General features: G+C 32.8%; 2 protein-coding genes and 1 pseudogene across 3 annotated transcripts; 2 read left to right on the top strand and 1 right to left on the bottom strand.

Annotated features, from left to right (window-relative positions):
* Nucleotides 1-6549: 6549 nt before the first annotated feature.
* LOC145576120 (uncharacterized) lies at nt 6550-9087 on the bottom strand. Of its 2 annotated transcripts, XM_081633910.1 has the most exons (2): nt 8961-9072; nt 6550-8329 (listed from the first exon to the last, which is right to left on the bottom strand). In XM_081633910.1, the coding sequence occupies exon 2, from the start codon at nt 8278-8280 to the stop codon at nt 7453-7455; it is 828 nt and encodes a 275-aa protein (XP_081490036.1). In that variant the 5' UTR covers nt 8281-8329; nt 8961-9072; the 3' UTR covers nt 6550-7452. The 2 variants fall into 2 exon arrangements, with proteins under 2 accessions (XP_081490036.1, XP_081490035.1); XM_081633909.1 differs by having other exon boundaries at nt 6550-9087.
* Nucleotides 9088-10802: 1715 nt separating this feature from the next.
* LOC145576118 (uncharacterized) lies at nt 10803-14682 on the top strand. The gene is made up of 8 exons (XM_081633908.1): nt 10803-11037; nt 11392-11549; nt 11658-11890; nt 12071-12320; nt 12603-12748; nt 13050-13255; nt 13380-13504; nt 13788-14682. The coding sequence occupies exons 1-8, from the start codon at nt 10934-10936 to the stop codon at nt 14396-14398; spliced, it is 1833 nt and encodes a 610-aa protein (XP_081490034.1). The 5' UTR covers nt 10803-10933; the 3' UTR covers nt 14399-14682.
* A 5217-nt stretch (nt 14683-19899) lies between these two features.
* Nucleotides 19900-21306, top strand: LOC145576117 (putative carboxylesterase 18 pseudogene; annotated as a pseudogene).

Below are 21306 nucleotides of genomic sequence, written 5' to 3'. Positions count from 1 at the left end.
CGAAACTCTTTACTTTTACACAAACTAAATTAAAAATAAACAGAGTACGAGTAATAAAAAAATCAAGTGAGATTATCGGTAAATAAAATTTGTAATATTTTTAAGGTAAGAAGGACGACCCTGATCGAAATTTAACTCTCACGACTTTTAATAATTGTGGATTTATTTTTATATTTACTCATTGGATCTATTTTTTTTTTTAATAAGGTAAGAAAAAGAGGGAAAGCGTTAGGCATCTTTCCTCACGAAGGGAATGCCTAGTACATCTGAGGAGTAAATGGGGCACAACGATGAGTTAGTACAGAGAGTAATATCCATGTTATCACTAACAAGATGTCCAACAATTGACTGTTGGTGTAGTGGTGATTGGGACTATACTTGGTAGGGAGGACCCGTGTTTAGGGATGTCAGTGAGGCGGGGATGGGTATCGATTTGGCGGATGGTGGGGCGGGGATGGGGATAAAAACCATACCCGCCATGGGTAATGGGGCAAGGGTGGATTTTAAGTTGTACCCGCCCCACTTAGTACCCGCTAGGGCGGGGATAGGGATGAATTCTGGATCCGCCGCGGGGATAGGGATGAGATGAAAATGTTAGGTGGGGATGGGAAGGCCAACATCCGCCTCGCCCCGCCCCATTGACATCCCTACCAGTGTTTGATTCCCCGTAACAACAATTGGAAAGGGACTGGAGGATTAGCCCAAAGGGTGAATCGGGTGAAACACCAACAAAAAAAAAAAAAAAAAGATGTCCAATATTTGCGATCCAATCTGCTACTCTATTTGCTTCTCTCTAAACGTGATAGATTTCCCAATGAGGAAACTGCTGGAGGAGAGTCTGGATGTCGGTGATGAGGTGATGGATTTGCCATGGAGTGGACCAAGTCTTTTTTAGAGCATTAACAACAAGGAGATTATCCCCTTCAATGCGTAATGTTGAATCCCGTACTGAGACTTGAGAGTGTGATTATTTTCATCCCTTTTTTTTTTCTAAAATGTCACTATTTTTACCTTTCATGTATTTTTTTTTGGCGTTCCACCTAGATCACCCTTTGAACTAATTCGGATTCGAGGCTCAATTCTGGGTGGGTAGATTCCAATCCCACCCCAATTGTTATTGCGGGGGATCGACCATGCGGTTCTCCCTATCAAGTGCAATCCCAATTACCATTGCACCAACAACCAATTGGTATTTTTACCTTTCATGTATGTTAGTATATAACTTTTATTGCAAACAACATACTGACTACCAAGACATTATTACATTATGAGTGCTAAGTACTAGTTACTAAATTTTCAGTCTGTTCTACCAGTATAATAACTCGATAACTCCTAAAGTCCTTCATAGCTGTTTTTACTATAACCCTTGTTTGCACTCAAAATCTGTTCAAAGGTTCAATTAATCACTTCAACAAGACCAACTCAAAGAATCTGTAAAAAAAAAAAAAAAAAAAAAAAAAAAAAAAAAAAAAAAGACCAATTCAAAGAACAAAACAGTCAACTAATGAAAGATTTTAGACAAAGAGGAGAAATTAATTGCTCCAGCCTCCAGGTATTTTTGAGTGGACTAGAAGCATATTGGATGTCAGTTGGATACACGATTGATCAAGGCAGCATCGTACTCCCAGAGCCTGTTCTTCATCTCAATCTTCTTCCCACTGTGGATCTGTGCCAGTCGCTCTCTCTCAGACACATACTTCTCAATTTCATGGTCCTGTATCTTTTTACACTTGGCCGCCTCCTCATCCCTGAAATGAAAGGGAAAAGAAAGCTGTCAAGTGCAAGCAACCAAATATTTGCAATAAAATCTCAGCCCAAATTTGTTACAAGGCAAACTCACAAATCACAATAAAGATAAACAGGCTCCAAACAAATGTGGTTGATAATCATTTCCAACTTTGTCTTTTTAGGTGGACTTGATGCATCTCGATGGAAGCACAACTACAAGGTCCTTGAGACAATCACAATTTACTAAAAAAAGGAATCACAAACTATACTTACCGTGGTGTGAGCGTGAGACTAGTGAATTTGCCTCCTGTAATGATCAACTTGCATTTTTAACTTAGCAATTTGGAGTCAGTAGCTTGGTGTGGCTTCTCTAAGTTGAGAAACTATTACATTTACAGGTTATAACTTTCATACTCTGCAATATCAACCACTATAAATACTATTACTAAAGATATCCACATGCACAAAAAAGAAAATTTCCAGCTTAGAGTATCAATAACATAAATGAACATATTGAATTTCAATTCAGGGGTTACATAAAGCTTTCATCCATCTGCAGGAGAGTTAAAATGATGGGTGATGTGGTTATAATCCCATCGCGACTTTGTGATTATACACTTCTTCATAGGACAGAAGAAAAGAGAGTGTCAAATTTGAGGTTAATTGGCAACAAAGCCATCAAAGTTTGAAGGCATCAAACTATATATGATGAAAAGTGTACAATACAGAAGGTACAAAGAATTATTAAAATCAACTTGAATACTCCGTATGAATAATGCCTTAAAGCCTAAGAGGTATTCCCTATTTGGAACTGCTACTATTTCTTAAACTAGCTATCGATATTCTTAAAATTATAATTACTTGTATACAATTTGTCAAGAAATATTTGCTCTCTTCCTTCGTTTTCCTTAAAGATTGCCTTATTTATTTTAGGTGTCCATTATATTGAATTTATTTCATATCGCTTGACTACTCCATAGTATGTTTTTCTGTTTGCTTTCCTTTATTGTTATTCTTATGTGTACAACTTTGACGATGTGTATAACTTTATCTTATCCTTAATAAAGTAAAATTATACTATGGAATGTATGAGTATTTTTTTTTAGAGGCCGGTAATGTGGGGAAAATACTAGTTCATCAGCCGAATTTACATATTTTGTACATCAGGGGGTACTTTCGTCTTTTTACATATTTAGTAGAGGGTAAAAACGTAACCACACAAAGAAAGTTTGCAAACGGTACATTCTGGTTCATTTTCTTGACTAACGGCTTTGTTAGTCAAACCATTTGACACCATTTATTTCACATTCCCAATCTGAAGCCCTAATTTATTTTTACTGCTACTTCATCTTCTTCAACCTATATTGTTGATTTTTTGTAATTGAATTTTACTGCGACATCATCTTCTCCAACCTTCTGGTCTTGAATTCATTTTTATTACAAGACTAATTATGATGTTCACGGCATTCTCCGAGCTGATTAAGTATATAACTCCCTCTAAAAAAAAATCCTCTATTCCTATTTGTTTGCCTTATAAACAAATGTGAAAAGATTACAAGTAGGTAAGACTCGTAAGAGTGTTTTTTTTTTTTAAAATTACTTTTATGAGTATATGAAAGTGGGTATAATGGTGATAGTATGTTACTATATTAGGAAAAAGGACAAGCTTTAATTTATTTTTCTTTAAACAATAATTTTTAATATAATTTGATTATTAAAACTTTAAAAAAAATTGATAACCCCTAATTAAAAATTTATATGGAACATTCATAATACATAATTATCAAAGATAATACAAGTAAGGCCCCGTTCTTTAGAGCTGCTCTGCTCTGTTCTGCTGAAATCTGCTTGCTTCAATCTGCTCTACTCTACTCTGCTCTGCCTTACCCTGCTTTTCTCTGTTTAAAAATAATACTTAATATTGAATTATTATAATAATAATTAATATTTAATAATAATAATAAATATTTAATAATAATAATAAATAATTAATATTTCATAATAATAATAAATAATTAATATTTAATAATAATAATATTATTAAAAATTAATATTTAATAATTATAATAATAATTAATAAATAAATAATATTTAATGATAATAATATTATTAAAAATTAATATTTAACAATAAATAATAAATAATAAATATTTAATAATTAATAATTAATAATAATAATAATAATTAATATTTATTGATAATAATAATAAATAATAATAATAATAATAATAAAAATAATAGTAAAAATAATAATGCTAATAATATTTTCTCAAAAAAAAAATAATTACAATAATAGTAATAATAATACTTATTATTAATAATATTAATAATAATTGATTTTTTATAATATAAATTAATATTTAAAGATAATAACTATTATTTAAATATAATACTAATTATTAATTTTTAATAAAAATAATAATAAAAATAATAATTAAATAATATTTAATAGTTATAATAATAATGCAAGAATATTAATAATAGTTATAGTAGTAGTAGTAGTACTAATAATAATAGTATAATAATAATAGTAATCTAATATATATAAATAAAGTAGGCATTTTTGGAGAGCATTGGGAGCGCCACATAAGAAAAGGTATATTTTCGTCCAATTAAAAATTAGATTTCTATTTTATTTTAGAATTAAAAAAATCACTCGCCACCTAAACAAAAGTGACGAATGAAATTTTAAATTTTTGCCACACAGGTAAAAACGACGAATAGTAATTTATTAGGATTTTAATTATTTAAGAACACTAAATTTTATCATTTTTATTTGTTACAAAACTAAAAATTATCTTTAGATATTAGGATTTATATTATTTAAAAAACTAAAAATTATATTTTGATATTTAAAAAATTGAAATTATCATTTGATGTTAATGGTTTTATGTAAATATCTGATGATATGATATTTTCATACAAAATTTTTAAAACTTATAATGCAAGAAAATAATTAAGATATCACCAAAAAAATATTTACATACAAAATGTATATAAAAATTCGTGCATCGCACGCCACATAAGCAAAAGTAATATTTCGACCAATGAAAAATTAGATTTATATATTAATTTAGAATTTATATTTTCAGTTGCCATTTAAGAAAAAATTAACAAATGAAATTTGAGAATTGAAAAAAAAAATAGTAATTTAAGATTTAAATAATGAAAAAAAAAACAAAAATTATCTTTTATATTATCTTTTACATTAGGATTTATATTATTTTAACAAATATTTAGAAATTAAAAAATATATTTTGATTTAATGATTTTATCTAACTATCCGATGAATGAGATAATATTTATTTCAATTTATAAATTCAGTTCTATATACGTGAAATTTGAATAAGAATAATTTAAAACTTAACAAAATATTTTATCTTAAATTAATGTTAAAATAATAGAATAGAAAATAAAAACAAAAAATATTTAGAAATTACAAAAAAAAAAAAAAAATATACAAAAATGAAATATTTAAAAATCGTGCATCGCACGGGCTTACATCTAGTAATAATAATAATAAGGAAATCTGCTCTGCTGTGCTCTGCTCGGCTCTGCTGAAATCTGCTCTGCTCTGCTGAAATCTGCTCTGCTCTACCCAGAAGCTCAAAAGAACAGGGCTTAAGTTTTTTTGCACTTCACCAAAGAGAAAATTAAAAAACACGAGAGTACCAAAAATAATTTTTCTTTTTTTTTTATAGGGAAACTCAAAATAAATTCAAATAAAAGTTAATGTGTTTTTCAAAAAAAAAAAAAAAACAAAACAAAGAAATTAATGTGTTCAAATTAAATTATTTGAGAAGATGTAATTCAATTGTGCATTTATTAACTCTTAACAAACAGGGTTTTAAGAGCAACTTCAATGGTTGTAGCTAGAGACTTGCTTGCAATTTCAATAATTTCCTAGCTACTAGCTTGACCATTGGAGTTAGAAAACTCAATTAGCTTGGCTAAGCAAATTAGCTTTGCCAAAATAAAATGCTTATCACGCCAATTAAGCTATTTCCATGTATTTTCTATCCAACAACTACTACTAAACTAATAGCTAGCCATTGGAGCAAAAAGTAGCTAAAATGATAATTAGCTTAAAAGATGATGTGGCATGACAAGCTAATTGTCATTGGAATTGCTCTAAGCTTTAAGCCAATTAATGTTCATACAAAGACTGATAGTCTGATACCATATAATTTTGCAGACAAGTATGAACATATAGTAACAAAGTTTAAACAATCAAATTAAAGATAATACGAAGTACAACAAAAGTGATGAAAACGCCTTAAAAGACTTTGATCATGTTCAACACTTCGAGTTCTGATGGAGAAACCACAAAAGATTGATTGTCCTGAATATCTAGATGAGTATAAGCTGCCTGTGACATTATTGATAACAGCATCAACCTCCGGCTATGTATAACAGTATAAATCTGTCTATAAAGCATGTTTGGCAAGCTGATGCACCATTGATACTTATCTTCTTGTGTGAAGCTCACTGACAACCCAATCTCTGCTTATCCAATTAGTGACATTATTGATAACATCAGTTTCCGGCAATGGAATCAGCCCTTCACAAACGGCCAGCACTTCCGCAGCAGAAGCTAGTAGTCGAAATGATATAATGTGTTGATATGTTAAAATCATCAAGGAGATATATAGGGGTTAGTTTGCATGCTTCCAAGATTGTTGGTCTCAGACCATCACAAGAAACATGCCAATTGGAGCAAAGATTGGTCTTTTTTCATAGTTGTCTCCGAAGAGTCAAAACTTCAGTAACCTGCCTTTTCCACTTCATGTCAGCTTTCTCTGCAGCAAACATATAATCCTCATATTTTGAATTGATGAGAAACTTAAAAACAAATCCTTCACCTAGAGATCAATTACTCAATTCAAGAGTGATCGCAACACCAAGAGACAATCCCAGATTATGAACTACTAGTAAATAATGAAAATACAGAAGATGCGAAAAAAAAAATATTATTGAATATCTTATGCAATAAGCTAACTTCAATAAGCCTATATGTTGGTTAAGCAATTACTCGATTAAGTAAACACAAAGTGTGCTCCATGCACATGGTTTTTAAGGGTATAGTCTCTACTATGATATTTTGGAACATATATAGTGGATCAGTTGACTTTGCCCCTACAGTTCAATCAGCACAGGGATCCAAAGATAACAGCCCATTTGCTGTTACTTCGTATAAAATAAAGCTAAAGAAGCTGCACTTAGTTTCTTAAAGTTTCGGTTTAATAGTTCTGATCTTAGTCATAACAGAGCTAGAAAGAACTGAATGTGCAATTTAATAATGACCATTTATAATATCACCATTATAAGATAAACATAAAGATACATTATGCACAAGATTTTAGAAAAGATAAGAAGCATCAAACCTTAGGACAATGCAGTAATGCACAGCATCGCAAGTTTACACTTAACCACAGCAAAATTGATGAGGTACTACCATAATTTGTTTGTCAAAAATACAAATCAGATAGACACATCACTTTAAAAAACACTCTAAAGTCTAAACTAAAATACACTCTAAAGTCCTTGTTTGAGGCCAACGAATAATGAGAAAGTGTGTGCATCAGCTTCAAATCCTTTTCCAACCATAAGATCAAAATAGTATACAGCATTTGATAAGTCATTATTGGCTATATAACCTCTAATTATCGTATTATAGGTAACATCATTAGGGGGGAAACCATCTTCCTCCATTATCCTCAACACTCAAGCAACTTCACTCATGAGCCCTTTCTTGCAGAAGCCTTTGAGCAATATATTGTATGTTTTAATATTAGGATGCAGACCTTTTGTTACAAGATCTGAAAAGAACTTTGCTGCATCTTCAAGTTGTCCAGCCTCACACAAGTTGTCTATTAGAATATTGTAGGTGAAAATATTTGGCTTAACATCATTATCCTCCATATCTTCAAGTAATTTCACTCTCTCTTCAAGCTGAGCACTTTTGCAAAGGCTGTCAAGCAAGGAGGCATAGGTGACAACATCTGGAGTAAGTCTAGCAGCCAACAATTCTTTGAACAGCTTACGCGCATGTGGGAGTCTATTGGCTTTGCAGAGTCCATCGATAAGAGTGTTGTAGGTAACAACATCGGGTGCTATATCCTTCCGAAACATCTCATGGAATATGTTTAGGGCTGTATCAGTTTTTTTAGCCTTGCAATATCCATTAATCATAGTATTAAAACTGACAAGGTCAGGCTCCCAACCATTTTCAGCCATGAGATGAAGTAGGTTCTCTGCATCTTCCATCTGACCACGCAAACAATAACCATCAAGTAATGCACTGTAAGTAATGATGTCAGGAGTCACACCTTTCTCAATCATGTGCTTTAGAATGGACTGAGCTTGATCAACACAACCATCTTTACAAAACATGTCAACCAGCATGCTGTAGGTCTTAACATTAGGTGCTATGTTGCTCTCTAACATCTCAGTCAACACACGCTGAGCCTCATACCCACATCCGGAATTGTAGAGGCCTCGAATCAAGGAAGTATAAGTGACAACATCGGGTTTAATGCCCTGAGTTTTCATGGAGGAGAATAGGTCCAGAGCCTGTTGTAACAACCTGTCCTTACAAAGACTATCGATAATAGTGTTGTATGAAACAATGTCAGGCTTAAAATGAGATTGAGATTGCATTTTGTTAAGAAAAGTGAGAGCAGACACATTGTCGCCAATCTTACAAAGCCCTTTGACAATAGTATTATACATAATTATGTCGGGTTGGAAACCAAGGCTGACAATTTTATTCAACAAATGAGCAGCTTGAGGGAGCTTATCAGAGTGGATATAACCATTAATTAAAGTATTAAAAATGACAGAATCAAGGGATAACCAAGCTTAAGTCTTTTAGCAAAGATAGAGAACCCAAAATCAACTCTGCCCAAATGACAGAAACAATTAGTAAGAATACCAATAGAATGCATATCGGGTTTAATACCGAACAATTCAAGCTGCCTGAAGAGAGAGATAATGGTGGAATGTGGATTAAAGCGCTTCAATTTAACAATAGCAGTAAAAAGCTGATTAAAATAGACAACAGATGGAAGAGGGCGCAAATTAATCATTTGATCATATAGAAAAAAGGGGGGATTTGATATCAGAAAACCCTAGTTTGGATTGTTCTGTAATTGAAGTTAGAAACAATTGGCGATCTTGTAAAGAAGAGAAAAATCGAAAATGGGAAAGAAAAGAAGGGGAAAGAGGATTACCGCCATTAAAGAAGAAAGCAGAAGCTTTAGAAGAAATCATCATCATCCTTGAGCTTCTCGCAACCTTCGACCTCCTTCTCCAGTTCTCCCCTTTGTTGAACGTGTATTTTTTTTTTTGTAAGACCCTCTCTAAATGAGACTCAAGTGAGTATTTTTAGTAGAGAGAGAATATTTTTTGCAATATATACCAATAAGTTGGTATCTAAACTTAACAACTCCAAAACAAAGTTGCTAAGTTTAGATACTCAATTTTGAGTGTCATTTGACAAAAAATATGGGTCCCTTGTCAATATTCTAATATATTTTGTAATTTATTTAAATTTACTTTTTTTATTATTATTATTTTTTAATCTTACAATATTTGATATCAAAAAAGAAATGGATTTGGTGGGGCGTAAATTGAATGTGACATTTGTATATTTTAGAAAGTCTCACCATTAGGAAATTAGACTTCACATGAGTTACTAAATTAAGAAGTGTGTATGGTATCACCATTGGAGGTAAAAAAACAACTCATTTTGTATTTCAATACTCAAACTTGAGTCTCACCATTGAAGATGGTCTAAGGAAAAAAATACAAGTGATCTCAGAAATGAACAAGATTTAATTTGTTATAGTAATACTCCCCCTTCTTTAAAAAGTAAAAAATACTACTAGTAATAACTCCCCCGTTTTTTTGAAAGAGATACTTACTTCATTTATTCGTGAGTGGAGAATTGGAGAAAATAATAAAATAGGGAGGTAATTAGTTGAAAGAATGAGAGTAGCCGAGTGAGGGATAATTCAAGTGGTTAGAGTTTCCCTTCCGATTCTAGGAGATCCTAAAATCGATTCCCACCTCTGCCTTTGTAACTCTCTAAACACCAAAAAAAAAAAAATAGTTTAAAGAATTGAAGAGGAGAGAATATGAAATTAATAAAATATGATTTATATTTGGTCCACTAAGTGAGAAAAATGAATTAAATATCGTAAAAGCTTTTTAAATAAGAAAATGGAGAAAGTATTTAAAAACGGAGGAAGTACTACAAGAGTATGGCATTTGTCATTGAAACAGTACGCTTTTAGTCTACTCTTTCATGATTATGTTTTTAGACTTCATAATGCCTAAAGTTGCAAAAAATTAAGTAACAACCGTAGCACTCCCCCCTTGTTTTAATAAGTGTTACACTTATCAAATTTGGTCGTGTTTTATTAAGCATTACACTTCCTTTTTTGGCAAAAAACTACATTAAAATGTTATATCTCTCTCCTCTCATGGTCCCCACCCAACCTCACTACTACTTTTTTTATTTTATCTTTCCTCTCATATTCAATATTTTTTAATAAACTATTAACCCCACTATCTTTCTTTTACAATTTTTTAATACCCCGAGTACCCCACTTACATCTTATTTTATTTAAGTCAATTAAATTGCCTAAATTATGTGTCGGTCAAAGTGTAACACTTAAAAAACACGGAGGTAGAATGTAAAAACTAGTACTTCGTACGTAAAAAGTAAGGAGTGTTGATCAAGGTCACGATTATGATAAGCAAATAAAGAGGAAATTGTTTAAGAGAGTACATGTTACTCCAGACTACTTACTAATGAAAAACAAGATAGTGGAAGGACAAGATTTCAAGTCAGACCAATTTTTGATAGGTTTATTGCACAATAAATGGTAGATTAGTGATGGTGAACATTACATTTGTATCCATTTTTTTTTTTTTTTTTAGTTAGATTTGATAAATACATGTAACCTTTTTTTTTTTTTTTTTTTTTTTTTTTTTTTTTTTTTTTTTTTTTTGGAATTTATGAAGTGGACAAAATCCAGAGATAATGTATTGGGTAAGTGGTTAAAAGTGTTTTTCTAAAACACTATCCCTCTCCCCGCCAAACACTCAAACAGAGCAAATGAAGTAACATGTTGCCGCAAACTGTTAGTATTACTACCAAGAATTGAAGAGCTGATCTGAGGTCAAAGTTAGAGCACCGATGACGGTTGTCGGATATCCCATCACCACCTCTCTCACTCGTGGCTCATTGCCTACTAAAGGTACAAGATGGAAATTCCTGGCTGCCAATTACTATATCATGAGGTGAGTGTTTAGTTGTCAACTAGTCACCTTACGAGTTCAAATTATACTATCAACGTGACTATTAAACAGTTTGCGGTAATGTTTGGAAGTCAATGGAGACTAGATAATGTATTGAAAAAAATCATTAGAATGCAAATAAAAGATGAAATATATAAAACTTGTTTAGTTTTTGCACTATATTATACTCCATATGAATTTAACTAGATAAGAATAGTGTGGACAAATTTGATCATATCCTTAATTACCATTCAAGTTGGCCTAGTCTTTTGTACAGTCCAGTGATCTTTAATTTGATGTTAGTGTGAAATAGTATAGAATCATTAACATGTAATTAATTTAATGTCCATTGTGCAGTATATATTTGGATCTAAGAAGGTATAACAACCGTAGTGCTTGGAAAGTAAAATGCTCCGATGTTGAGGTTCCTGAGAAGTTGAAGCATGATGACACATATGTTGACAGACGAGGCAAGTTCAGAAGGTTCAATCGAAAAAAGTTGTCTAGGAAACGATGTATGTACAAGTAAATCATACCGGTGATTTAAGTACTAACACCCATTTTCTAACTATATGTGCTGAACTCTATCATCTTAAGTTTGGTAATCTGTTATTCAAAATCAGGTGGAGGTTTAAGAGGACGCGGATGGAAATTTGGTTCTGGATTTATTGATGGTGTTTTTCCAGTGCTTAGCCCAATTGCTCTGAAAATTCTGGAACTTGTAGAGCAGAATGAAGATATTGATAGAATTTGGACCGTTCTTGACACCCTTCCTCGAACACATACCACTTGGGATGATATTGTCAATGTAGCTGTCCAACTACGCTTGAACAAAAAATGGGATGAAATTGTGGTGGTGAGGAAACTTTTTACCTCCATCAGTTCTTTTGTATAGTGTCATGTTAAATGTAGCTAGCTTCGGTTTTTTTTTTTTGACAGAGTGGTTCTTTGACATGGTATCGAAGCTAGGAAGATCCTTCTTTAGCCCTTAAAAAGCTATTTTTATGATTAATTTGACACTTTGGGTTTTTTGCAGCTGTGTCAATGGATATTGCATCGGAGTTCCTTCAAACCAGACATTCTGTGTTACAATTTGATGATTGATGCTTTTGGACAGAAATCACAACATAAGAAGGCAGAAGCTATATATTTAGAACTTCTAGAGGCTCGATGCATTCCTACTGAAGATACTTATGCACTTATGCTGAGAACTTACTGTGCTTCTAGGTTGTATGCTAAAGCTGAAGCTATCTTCTCTGAGACGCGAAAATATGGCCTTTCCTCGAGTATGTTCTTATATACTGCCTGTTTTTTTAACTGTATGCTGACAGAACATGGATGATTGATACTATATCCACTCTTGATGGTAAAAATTTGCCATAAAGCTCATGTTTTATGCTATGTAGCATAGAAGAAAATAACCTTTTACTGTTCTTGATCCATCCTTATTGAATAATGCATAGGTTACACTAGTAAGGTTTCTAAGTAAAACTTGGGACAACATGCTTACACAAAATTTGTAATTTTTTCTTACTTGCTATAATGAAGTTCTTGATTGGATTTCTTAGGTGCCGTTGTGTACAATGCTTATATTGAAGGATTGATAAAAGGAGGAAACAACACAAAAGCGATTGAGATATATGAGAGGATGAAGCAGGAACGATGTGAGCCAACTACTGAAACTTACACAATGCTAATCAATTTATATGGAAAGGTTAGTCAGTACTCAATACTCAATAGGAACTATCTTTTCTATTAGCCATCAGCATGCAGCCACATATTGTCACCTAGATTGTTTTGTCATTGCATCTAAAATTGAATTCTCTGCTTTGCTTGGACCTTGATCAATATCATTAATTCATACTGTAATCCAATTTTGTGCAGTGTTTCTGCAATCAGTTACAGAAAGTCTGAAACACCCATTCTGTTTCTTGGCATTGTTATTCGATCAAATGTATAGGTCGGATATAATCTGATCAGATCGAATTACAAATAAATGGCCATTATGTATGCAGGCAAATAAATCTTATATGTCCCTGAAGGTGTTCAATGAGATGAGAACTCGTAAAGGCAAGCCAAACATCTGTACTTACACTGCACTAATCAATGCATTTGCAAGGGATGGACAATGTGAGAAGGCGGAAGAAATATTTGAGCTGCTACAAGAGGCTGGCCTTGAGCCTGATGTTTATGCTTACAATGCACTGATGGAAGCTTACAAGTTAGTATCTAATTACATGCTTTAGTGGTTGATAAACTTTTTTGGATTGTTTGCTACAAGAACTTGATGATACTAGTACAGTTCGTTTAACTAATTTAGCTCCTTTGTTTTCGATTTCTTATAGTCGTGCAGGATATCCTTACGGTGCTGCAGAGATATTTTCATTGATGCAACACATGGGATGTGAACCAGATAGAGCCTCATATAACATCATGGTAGATGCCTACGGTAGAGCTGGTCTAGTTGAAGGTAACATAATTTGCCATCATACTACTTCAAAGAGCTCGAGTCAGACATGGTTGCATACATATAAACATTAGCTCTAATAATAAATTGCGAAGTGTTTGTTTATGCTTGAGGGATAATATCTAAAACATCTAAATTGTTAACATACTAAATCCAAAAAGTTACCTATTATTTGAGATAAAAATGACCTAAATTAGAATTTTGGCCAATTATTAGGAACAAGGGTGTACTTTGGTGTTAAATTTATACAAGGATATAAATCTCCTGTCTCATATAATGTTTTCAGATGCGGAAGGTGTGTTCGTGCAGCTACAACAACTCGGCATGACTCCAACCATGAAATCCTACATGTTGTTACTCTGTGCCTACGCGAAAGCTGGTGACATTGCCAAGAGTGAAGAATTTGTAAATGAGATGATGAAATCAGGTATTAAACCAGACACTTATGTCATGAATAGCATGATGAATTTGTATGGTAGGTTCGGCCAATTTGAGAAGATGGAACAAGTTTTAAGCGCAATGGAGGACGAACCCAATGTAGCTGCTGATATAAGTACTTACAACATATTAATAAACTTATATGGACGAGCTGGATACTTTGAGAAAATGGAGCAGCTGTTCCATTCACTCGGCGATAAAAAATTGAAACCCGATGTTGTGACATGGACATCGCGCCTAGGAGCTTACTCGAGGAAGAAGCAGTACAAGATGTGCTTAGAGATATTTGAGCAAATGATAGATGCTGGGTGTTTTCCTGATGGAGGTACTGCAAAAGTTCTTCTTTCATCTTGTTCAAGTGAAGAACAGGTAGAGCAAGTTACAACAATTCTTAGAACAATGCATAAGGATGTCAAGCCTATACTCAAGTTGTCCAGCTTCACACAAGTTGTCTATTAGGATATTGTAGATGACAATATTTGGTTTAACACCATTACCCTCCATATCTTCGAGTAGTTTCACTGCCTCGTCAAGCTGTGCAGTTTTGCAAAGACAGTCAAGCAAAGATGCATAGGTGACAACATTTGGAGCAATTCCAAGAGCCAACATTTCCTTGAACAGCTTACGTGCATGTGGGAGTCTATTGGCTTTGCAGAGTCCATCGATAAGAGTGTTATAGGAAACAACATCAGGGGTTATCCCTTTCTGAAACATCTCATGGAATATGTTTAGGGCCTTGTCAATGTTATTAGCCTTGCAATATCCATTAATCATAGTATTTAAACTGACAAGGTCAGGCTCCCAACCATTTTCGGCCATGAGATCGAGTAGGTTCTCAGCATCTTCCATCTGACCGCGCAAGTTATACCCATCAAGTAATGCACTATAAGTAATGATGTTTGGAGCCACACCTATCTCAACCATGTGTTTAAGAATGGACTGAGCTTGATCAACACACCCATCTTTACAAAAACATGTCAACCAGATGATTAGTTGTGTTGAATATATTTAAAAATAGTATACACTAGATGAAGCCCGTACGATGCACGTTTTATTTGAATTTTTTAAAAATAATATATATATATATATATATATATATATATATATATATATATATATATATATATATATATATATATATATGCGCTAAAATTTGTTATATATTAAGATAAAATTCCTGATATCAAAAGATAATATTTTTTATTTAATTAATTTAATCTGGATAACCTCATTCGCCAATTTTGCTTACGTGTCATGTAAATTATTTAATTCTAAAAGAAATTAATAATCTTGTATTTAATTGGTTATTACTAAAATTTATTATCCTACGTGGCGCGCTGAAAAAATTAAATCCTACATGGCTCTCTAAAAACTGGGTAAATATATATATATATATATATATATATATATATATATATATATATATATATATATATATATATATATATATATATATATATATATATATATATATATATATCAAACAAGTCCATAATCCGTAATAATAAATCAATTAAGTGTGAAAAAAAAATGATTTTATGTGCTTTATTTATCACTAACTAGGTTAGTCCCGTGCGATGCACGGTTTTAGAAATAAAATATTTGATCATATATATTAGAAGACATGATTTAAATATTCTAATTAAATTCATAATTAAAATAAAATTCTTAAATAATGCTAGCATTAGTGTTTAGTGGTTAATATAAGAGGAAAGAAGGAAAAATGAAAGAGCCTATCACCAATTACGTAGTTTTTTTTTTCCTCTATAAGAAAATATTGTTGTTAGTCAATTTAGTAAAAAAAAATTCAATTTTTATAAAAATGTATAATTAATTTAGGTTTTCCAAACTTTAGCTTTATCTTGAAAAGAAAAAAAAAATGTCACTTATAGTTTTGGGGGGAAATATTTTAATAAAAAAGCTGACACATAGGCAGTGGTTATGTCAGCGGTTTCTACTTTAGTTATAGTTATAGAAGTTGCAAAATTTTCTAACTAAATGTAAAAATAAAAAATAAAAAATAAAATAAAAAAAGAGACTCAAATTTGATGTGCATAATTTTAAACAAAATGTACACAATTTCGGCAAATTCATGTTTTTTTTTTAAACCCGGGTCGCAGATAATATTAATTTAGGGACAAAGAGTCCAAAAGTATATACGGATAAATCTCATTCGGGGTGTGATTCTCCCACACTTGTTCAACCCCGAAAGGAATTATCTTAGCAAGGTGATGAGCAACACTATTACCCTCTCTTTTAACATGCGACCAAGACAAAGAATTAAAGCAAGAGCAAATAGAAAGAACATCATTAAGAATAAAATCTAAATCAGTGAGAAAAATCGAGTAAATTCATGTTAATCTATTTGATTGTTATACCAAGTAAATCAAGGGGTATTCTTGATACACCTACTTAAGTTGAGGGTACTTTTGTAGTTTCTTTGTCATGACATGGTATATTGGGGCCACGCTGGCGATGTCCACGTAGCAAAACTTTGAATTCCATCATGTTTACATTTCGCTCCTTTTTTTGTTGTTCGTCAACAAAAATTTTATTTGGGTAAGGTTGTTCATTAGTCATAACTTTAATTAGTTAGGGTTCTTCATTGTTTTCCCCAATTTGATATCAGCTCTCCTCAAATTTGTTGTCATGCCTTATATAGTTAGCTCGTCAGCCACTCGGTTTGCCTCGCTCCCTATATAGCAATGAGTAACATTAACATCCCAATCTCTACATGAGATGAGTGCCTTGCATTTGCGTATAATATGTATAAGTGGAAAATTGATATTGTGAAAGTATATATTATAACAAATCCAACAATATATTATACAACAATATTTGTTTTATATATTAGTAAGTTAATCAATTCAAAACTATTAAGTCAATAGTGAAAAAAGTCAAAATATAACACTTATTAAACACGAAAGGAGTAAACAATATCCATCACTCAAATGGAAAAAATGAAGTAACATGTACATTTAGGAAAATCTAATACAATTAGAGTCGGATTAAAAGTCTAATTACTAGTTTCGTACAAGACAAGTTTTACAGCATCCAATTCTAATCCCACCCGTTCCTTCACTCACCAAAGTCACCTCCTTTTCATCAAAGTGGACCAACTAACAATTTTATTCTATCATTAACACGAGGCTCACAAATATAGAAACAAGTAGTTCAAATTAATTCTACCTTCTTAAAAACAAACCAATTAAAGAGGTAGCAAATTGGCAATAATACCATTTAATGATTTAATAAAAAGGGATTATACAACTAACAAGCTGCAAGTCAAAAAAAATTCAATTTAAACTATGAGAAGAACAAAACGCCAACAAGACTCATCACTCACCTCCCTACAAATTAAAGCTAATACGTCTCCACTTCCCATCCTTACATATTTTACTACATAATTTTAAAATATTTCATGCCAATTTTTTTTTTTTTTTTTTTTTTTTTTTTTTTTTTGTGAAATCATGCCAAATTTCATCCTTATTATTAAAAATAAAATAAATATAATTGATATTTTCACGTGATACTTTTTTTTTTCTTTTTTTTTCACCTTTACGCCATACTCTTGTCACCAGTTCACTGTTCACCACCATGATAAATGGTGTGCCAACTTTTCTGGGGCTTAGCCCCTCGTGAGCACCCAAAAAAAAAAAAAAAAAAAATAGTAGTACTTTTTGAAGTAGCATTTGAAAGATAAATAATTTCACTTAAATATTTAAACATTCAACCTAGGATTTGTTGTATTGTATCTTTGTAGGTAAATGAGTTAATGTGAAAAATTAACGGTACGGTTAACTATCATGTCACAAATGACAACGATTTTAAACATCGGAAACTAATATATATAATTAATTAATTACTACGACAACTAACATCCACCACAAGCTTGTCTATCTTGAGGCGGACCAACCACCAAGGCTAGGCCTCGGCCGACCCCAAGTGAGCCCCATGCCAAGTAATTTTTCTTTACTCCGTATCAAACTTAAATACTAGAAGTATATTGTATTCAATATATGTTGTAACAGTATAACACAATGGTTAATTTGATGAGGTTAGAGACTGAAGTGTCTATTTAGCTACATGCCTACATTGCATGGATGGGATTTAAGTTTTAAAGTTTTACTACTGCAAAGTCTTCTATAAACATGAAAAAGTAAGGGTTAAAAGTTAGGTATTTATTTTCTTTTTTGGGAAGAATTTTTTGAGACTAAAGACTTCAAGTTGGTTGGCATCGAAAAGAAATGTGCACCAACATAATACATGACATGTAGGACTCCATTAAAATAAATTCGAATACAATTGCATGAAATCACAACCAACAATTTCCAACTCCCATTACTCTTTGGCCATGTTTGGAAGAAAGCTTATTGGGGGTATATTAGCTTATTTGACTAACTTTACCTGATTGACTAGTCAAACAAGCTAATACAAGTGTTTGGTAGTAAGCTTATTGAAAGAGCTTATTCCACTAAATAAGCTCTTTTTGAAAAAGCTCATTTTAGGAGCTTTTTCAATTAGCTTATTCATTAATTATTGTGAAATGACACTTATAACCTCATTTAATTTAAAATCCTATCTAAACTACCTACCCTACAATTAGCTTATTGGTCATTTCATATACTCTAACACCTTTAAGCTATCAGCTATCAGCTATTTACCAAACATTTTTATATAATCAGTTAATACAATAAGTTAGTCAAATCAGTTAATAAAATCAGCTAGTCAAAATCAGCTAACTCAATCAGCTTTAGCTTTCAGCTTTCAGCTTTCAGCTTTCTCCCAAACAGGGCCTTTCTTTTTTTGATTTATTTTCTCATCTTTCAAACCAACTCCCAATAATAATCATACTACAACCATTATCATTAACTTATTATATTTACAGTGCTCCAGATTAGGGTTACAACTTACAAGCAATGTAGCCTCCTCCCTCCCCTTAGACTTTCATGGCTGCAAATAAACATTATTTATGGATCGGAGTATTTTCTGAATAATTGGTATGACAAACAAGTTGATTGTTGTAACTAATGTTTTGTTTGAATTTATTAATTACTTCGACAAAATTTTCATCTTCTAATATGTACTTTTTGTAGTTTCTAAGGGTTTTTTTTTTTTATATCGTTTTCCTCATTGTTATTACAGTATTACCTCACCAAATTCTTAATCATTTAGATAAATGATCAATGTATGCACCCTCATCAGTCACATGTGGAAATATTAGGTTTGGTTAAATGAAACAATAATTATACCAATTAGTGTGTGAATTTGTACACATTTTATATTAATGCTCCATGCCAATTTAATCAATAAAGGTTAATGCAACTTTTAGAATAAGGAATAGGAATAATATTAGATCTCAATAGTATAGGTGACTGAGATATTTAAGAATAGAACAAGTGCTTTCTCATGATTGGTATAATGGTATGTATTATACTTAGAATATCGAATTAGGGGCAAAATTACCCCTACTTACTTTTTAACTACCTCATCCTATTCAACTAAGATTAATTTGTTTCTTTAAAACTCATCATATCTATCCAATCCCTCCCCATATACCTAGTCAGGAACTCAATCCCTATAGTGGTTTACCTCCAATCCCCATCACCTTAAACAAATCCCTTTCCATAGCTAGTCACTTAATCCCTATACTTTTTTTTTGAAGGGGGGACTTAATCCCTATACTTTCTCAACAAACAAAACGCTTAACAAATATATATATATATATATATATATATATATATATACATATATATAAGCGTTAAAATTAAAATCAGCAATAACTCAATAAGCATTGTGCATCCGAGTACACTAGTCAAGTTGCATAAACCAACACTAGAATCTGGCTAAATCTATCACCCAATAATTTATCCATAAAAATCCAAAAATCATAATTCATTTTCATAATTCATAATTTCGTATATATAAAATCACCCTTTCTTCCTTCCTTCCTTATTCTCTCCCACCATTCTCTCTCTCTCTCTCTCTCTCTCTCTCTTCAACCACTCCCACTTTCTCTCTGCTCAAATGGCAACCACCACCAACACCACACCCTCACCCATTAAATCTCTCTCATTACCCTTCCAAACACGTGTCAAAATCACAGCCCTCAACTTCGTCACAGACATCGTCCGCCGTACAGATGGCACAATGAACCGCACCCTCATGAACCTTCTAGACCGCCGCGTCGCACCCAATCCCAACCCTCACAACTTCGTCTCAACCCACGACGTCGTTTTCGACCCTTCCAACAATCTCTGGTTTCGCCTCTTCGTCCCTCACAAATCCGACGTCGTTTCACTCCCTATCATCGTCTTCTTCCACGGCGGCGGTTTCGCCTTCCTCAGCGCTGCCTCCCACGTATACGACGCCGTCTGCCGTCGTTTCGCCCGCAAACTAAACGCCGTCGTTTGCTCCGTCGAATACCGCCCCTCACCGGAACACAAATTCCCTTCCCAATACGACGACACCTTCGCCGTCCTTAAATTCCTCGACAACCCCGATAATCGGGAAAACCTCCCATTCTGGCCGGAAAACGCTGACGTGTCAACCGTATTCTTCGCCGGAGATTCTGCCGGCGGTAATCTCGCTCACCACCTCGCCGTAAACTACGCGAAATCATCCTCCACTTTCTCTCTCCTCAAAGTAATCGGACTCGTGAACATCCAACCCTTTTTCGGCGGGAAAGAGCGAGTGAACTCGGAAATCGAACTCGAGGGTGCGCCAGTTGTGTCAATGGATCGAACCCAGTGGTTGTGGAAGGCGTTCTTGCCAGATGGGCTGGACTGTGATCATTGGGCCGTGAATGTAAGTGGGCCGAATGCGATGGATATAAGTCGGGTCGAATACCCGCCCACATTGTTGTTTGTGGGCGGGTTTGACCCGTTGAAGGATTGGCAAAAGAGGTATTATGAGTGGTTGAGAAGAAATGGGAAAGATGTGAAGTTGGTGGAGTATTCTAGTGCTATTCATGCTTTTTACGTTTTTCCTGAATTGCCTGAAGCTGAGTTGTTGTTTGCTGAGGTTAAGGAGTTTTTCAACAACCAAATTTCTAAAGTTAGGCGAACTAAAATTTGAGCTGGTTTTGTTATTATTTTTTTTAGTACCTTTATTTTGTTTAATTTAGTTGTGTATTGTGTTCATTGATTTCAGAATTTGGAAAAAAAAAAAAAAAAAAAAAAAAGATTAATATATATAAACCTATTATTATGTATAGGGTTTATATATAATACTTCGTAATTATTAATGGCATGTCATGTCGTTTGGGTTTATGGAGATGCTCTCTAGTTTGATAACCTAAACTCGTTGTTGATTAACTTTTGTGTGGTTCCATATATAATCTAATACAAAGTAGTTATATTGTTAAA

Source organism: Chenopodium album, chromosome 13 (assembly GCF_948465745.1).
Source record: "Chenopodium album chromosome 13, dcCheAlbu1.1, whole genome shotgun sequence".
NCBI lineage: Eukaryota > Viridiplantae > Streptophyta > Magnoliopsida > Caryophyllales > Amaranthaceae > Chenopodium > Chenopodium album.
This window is presented reverse-complemented; position numbering and strand designations above follow the sequence as displayed.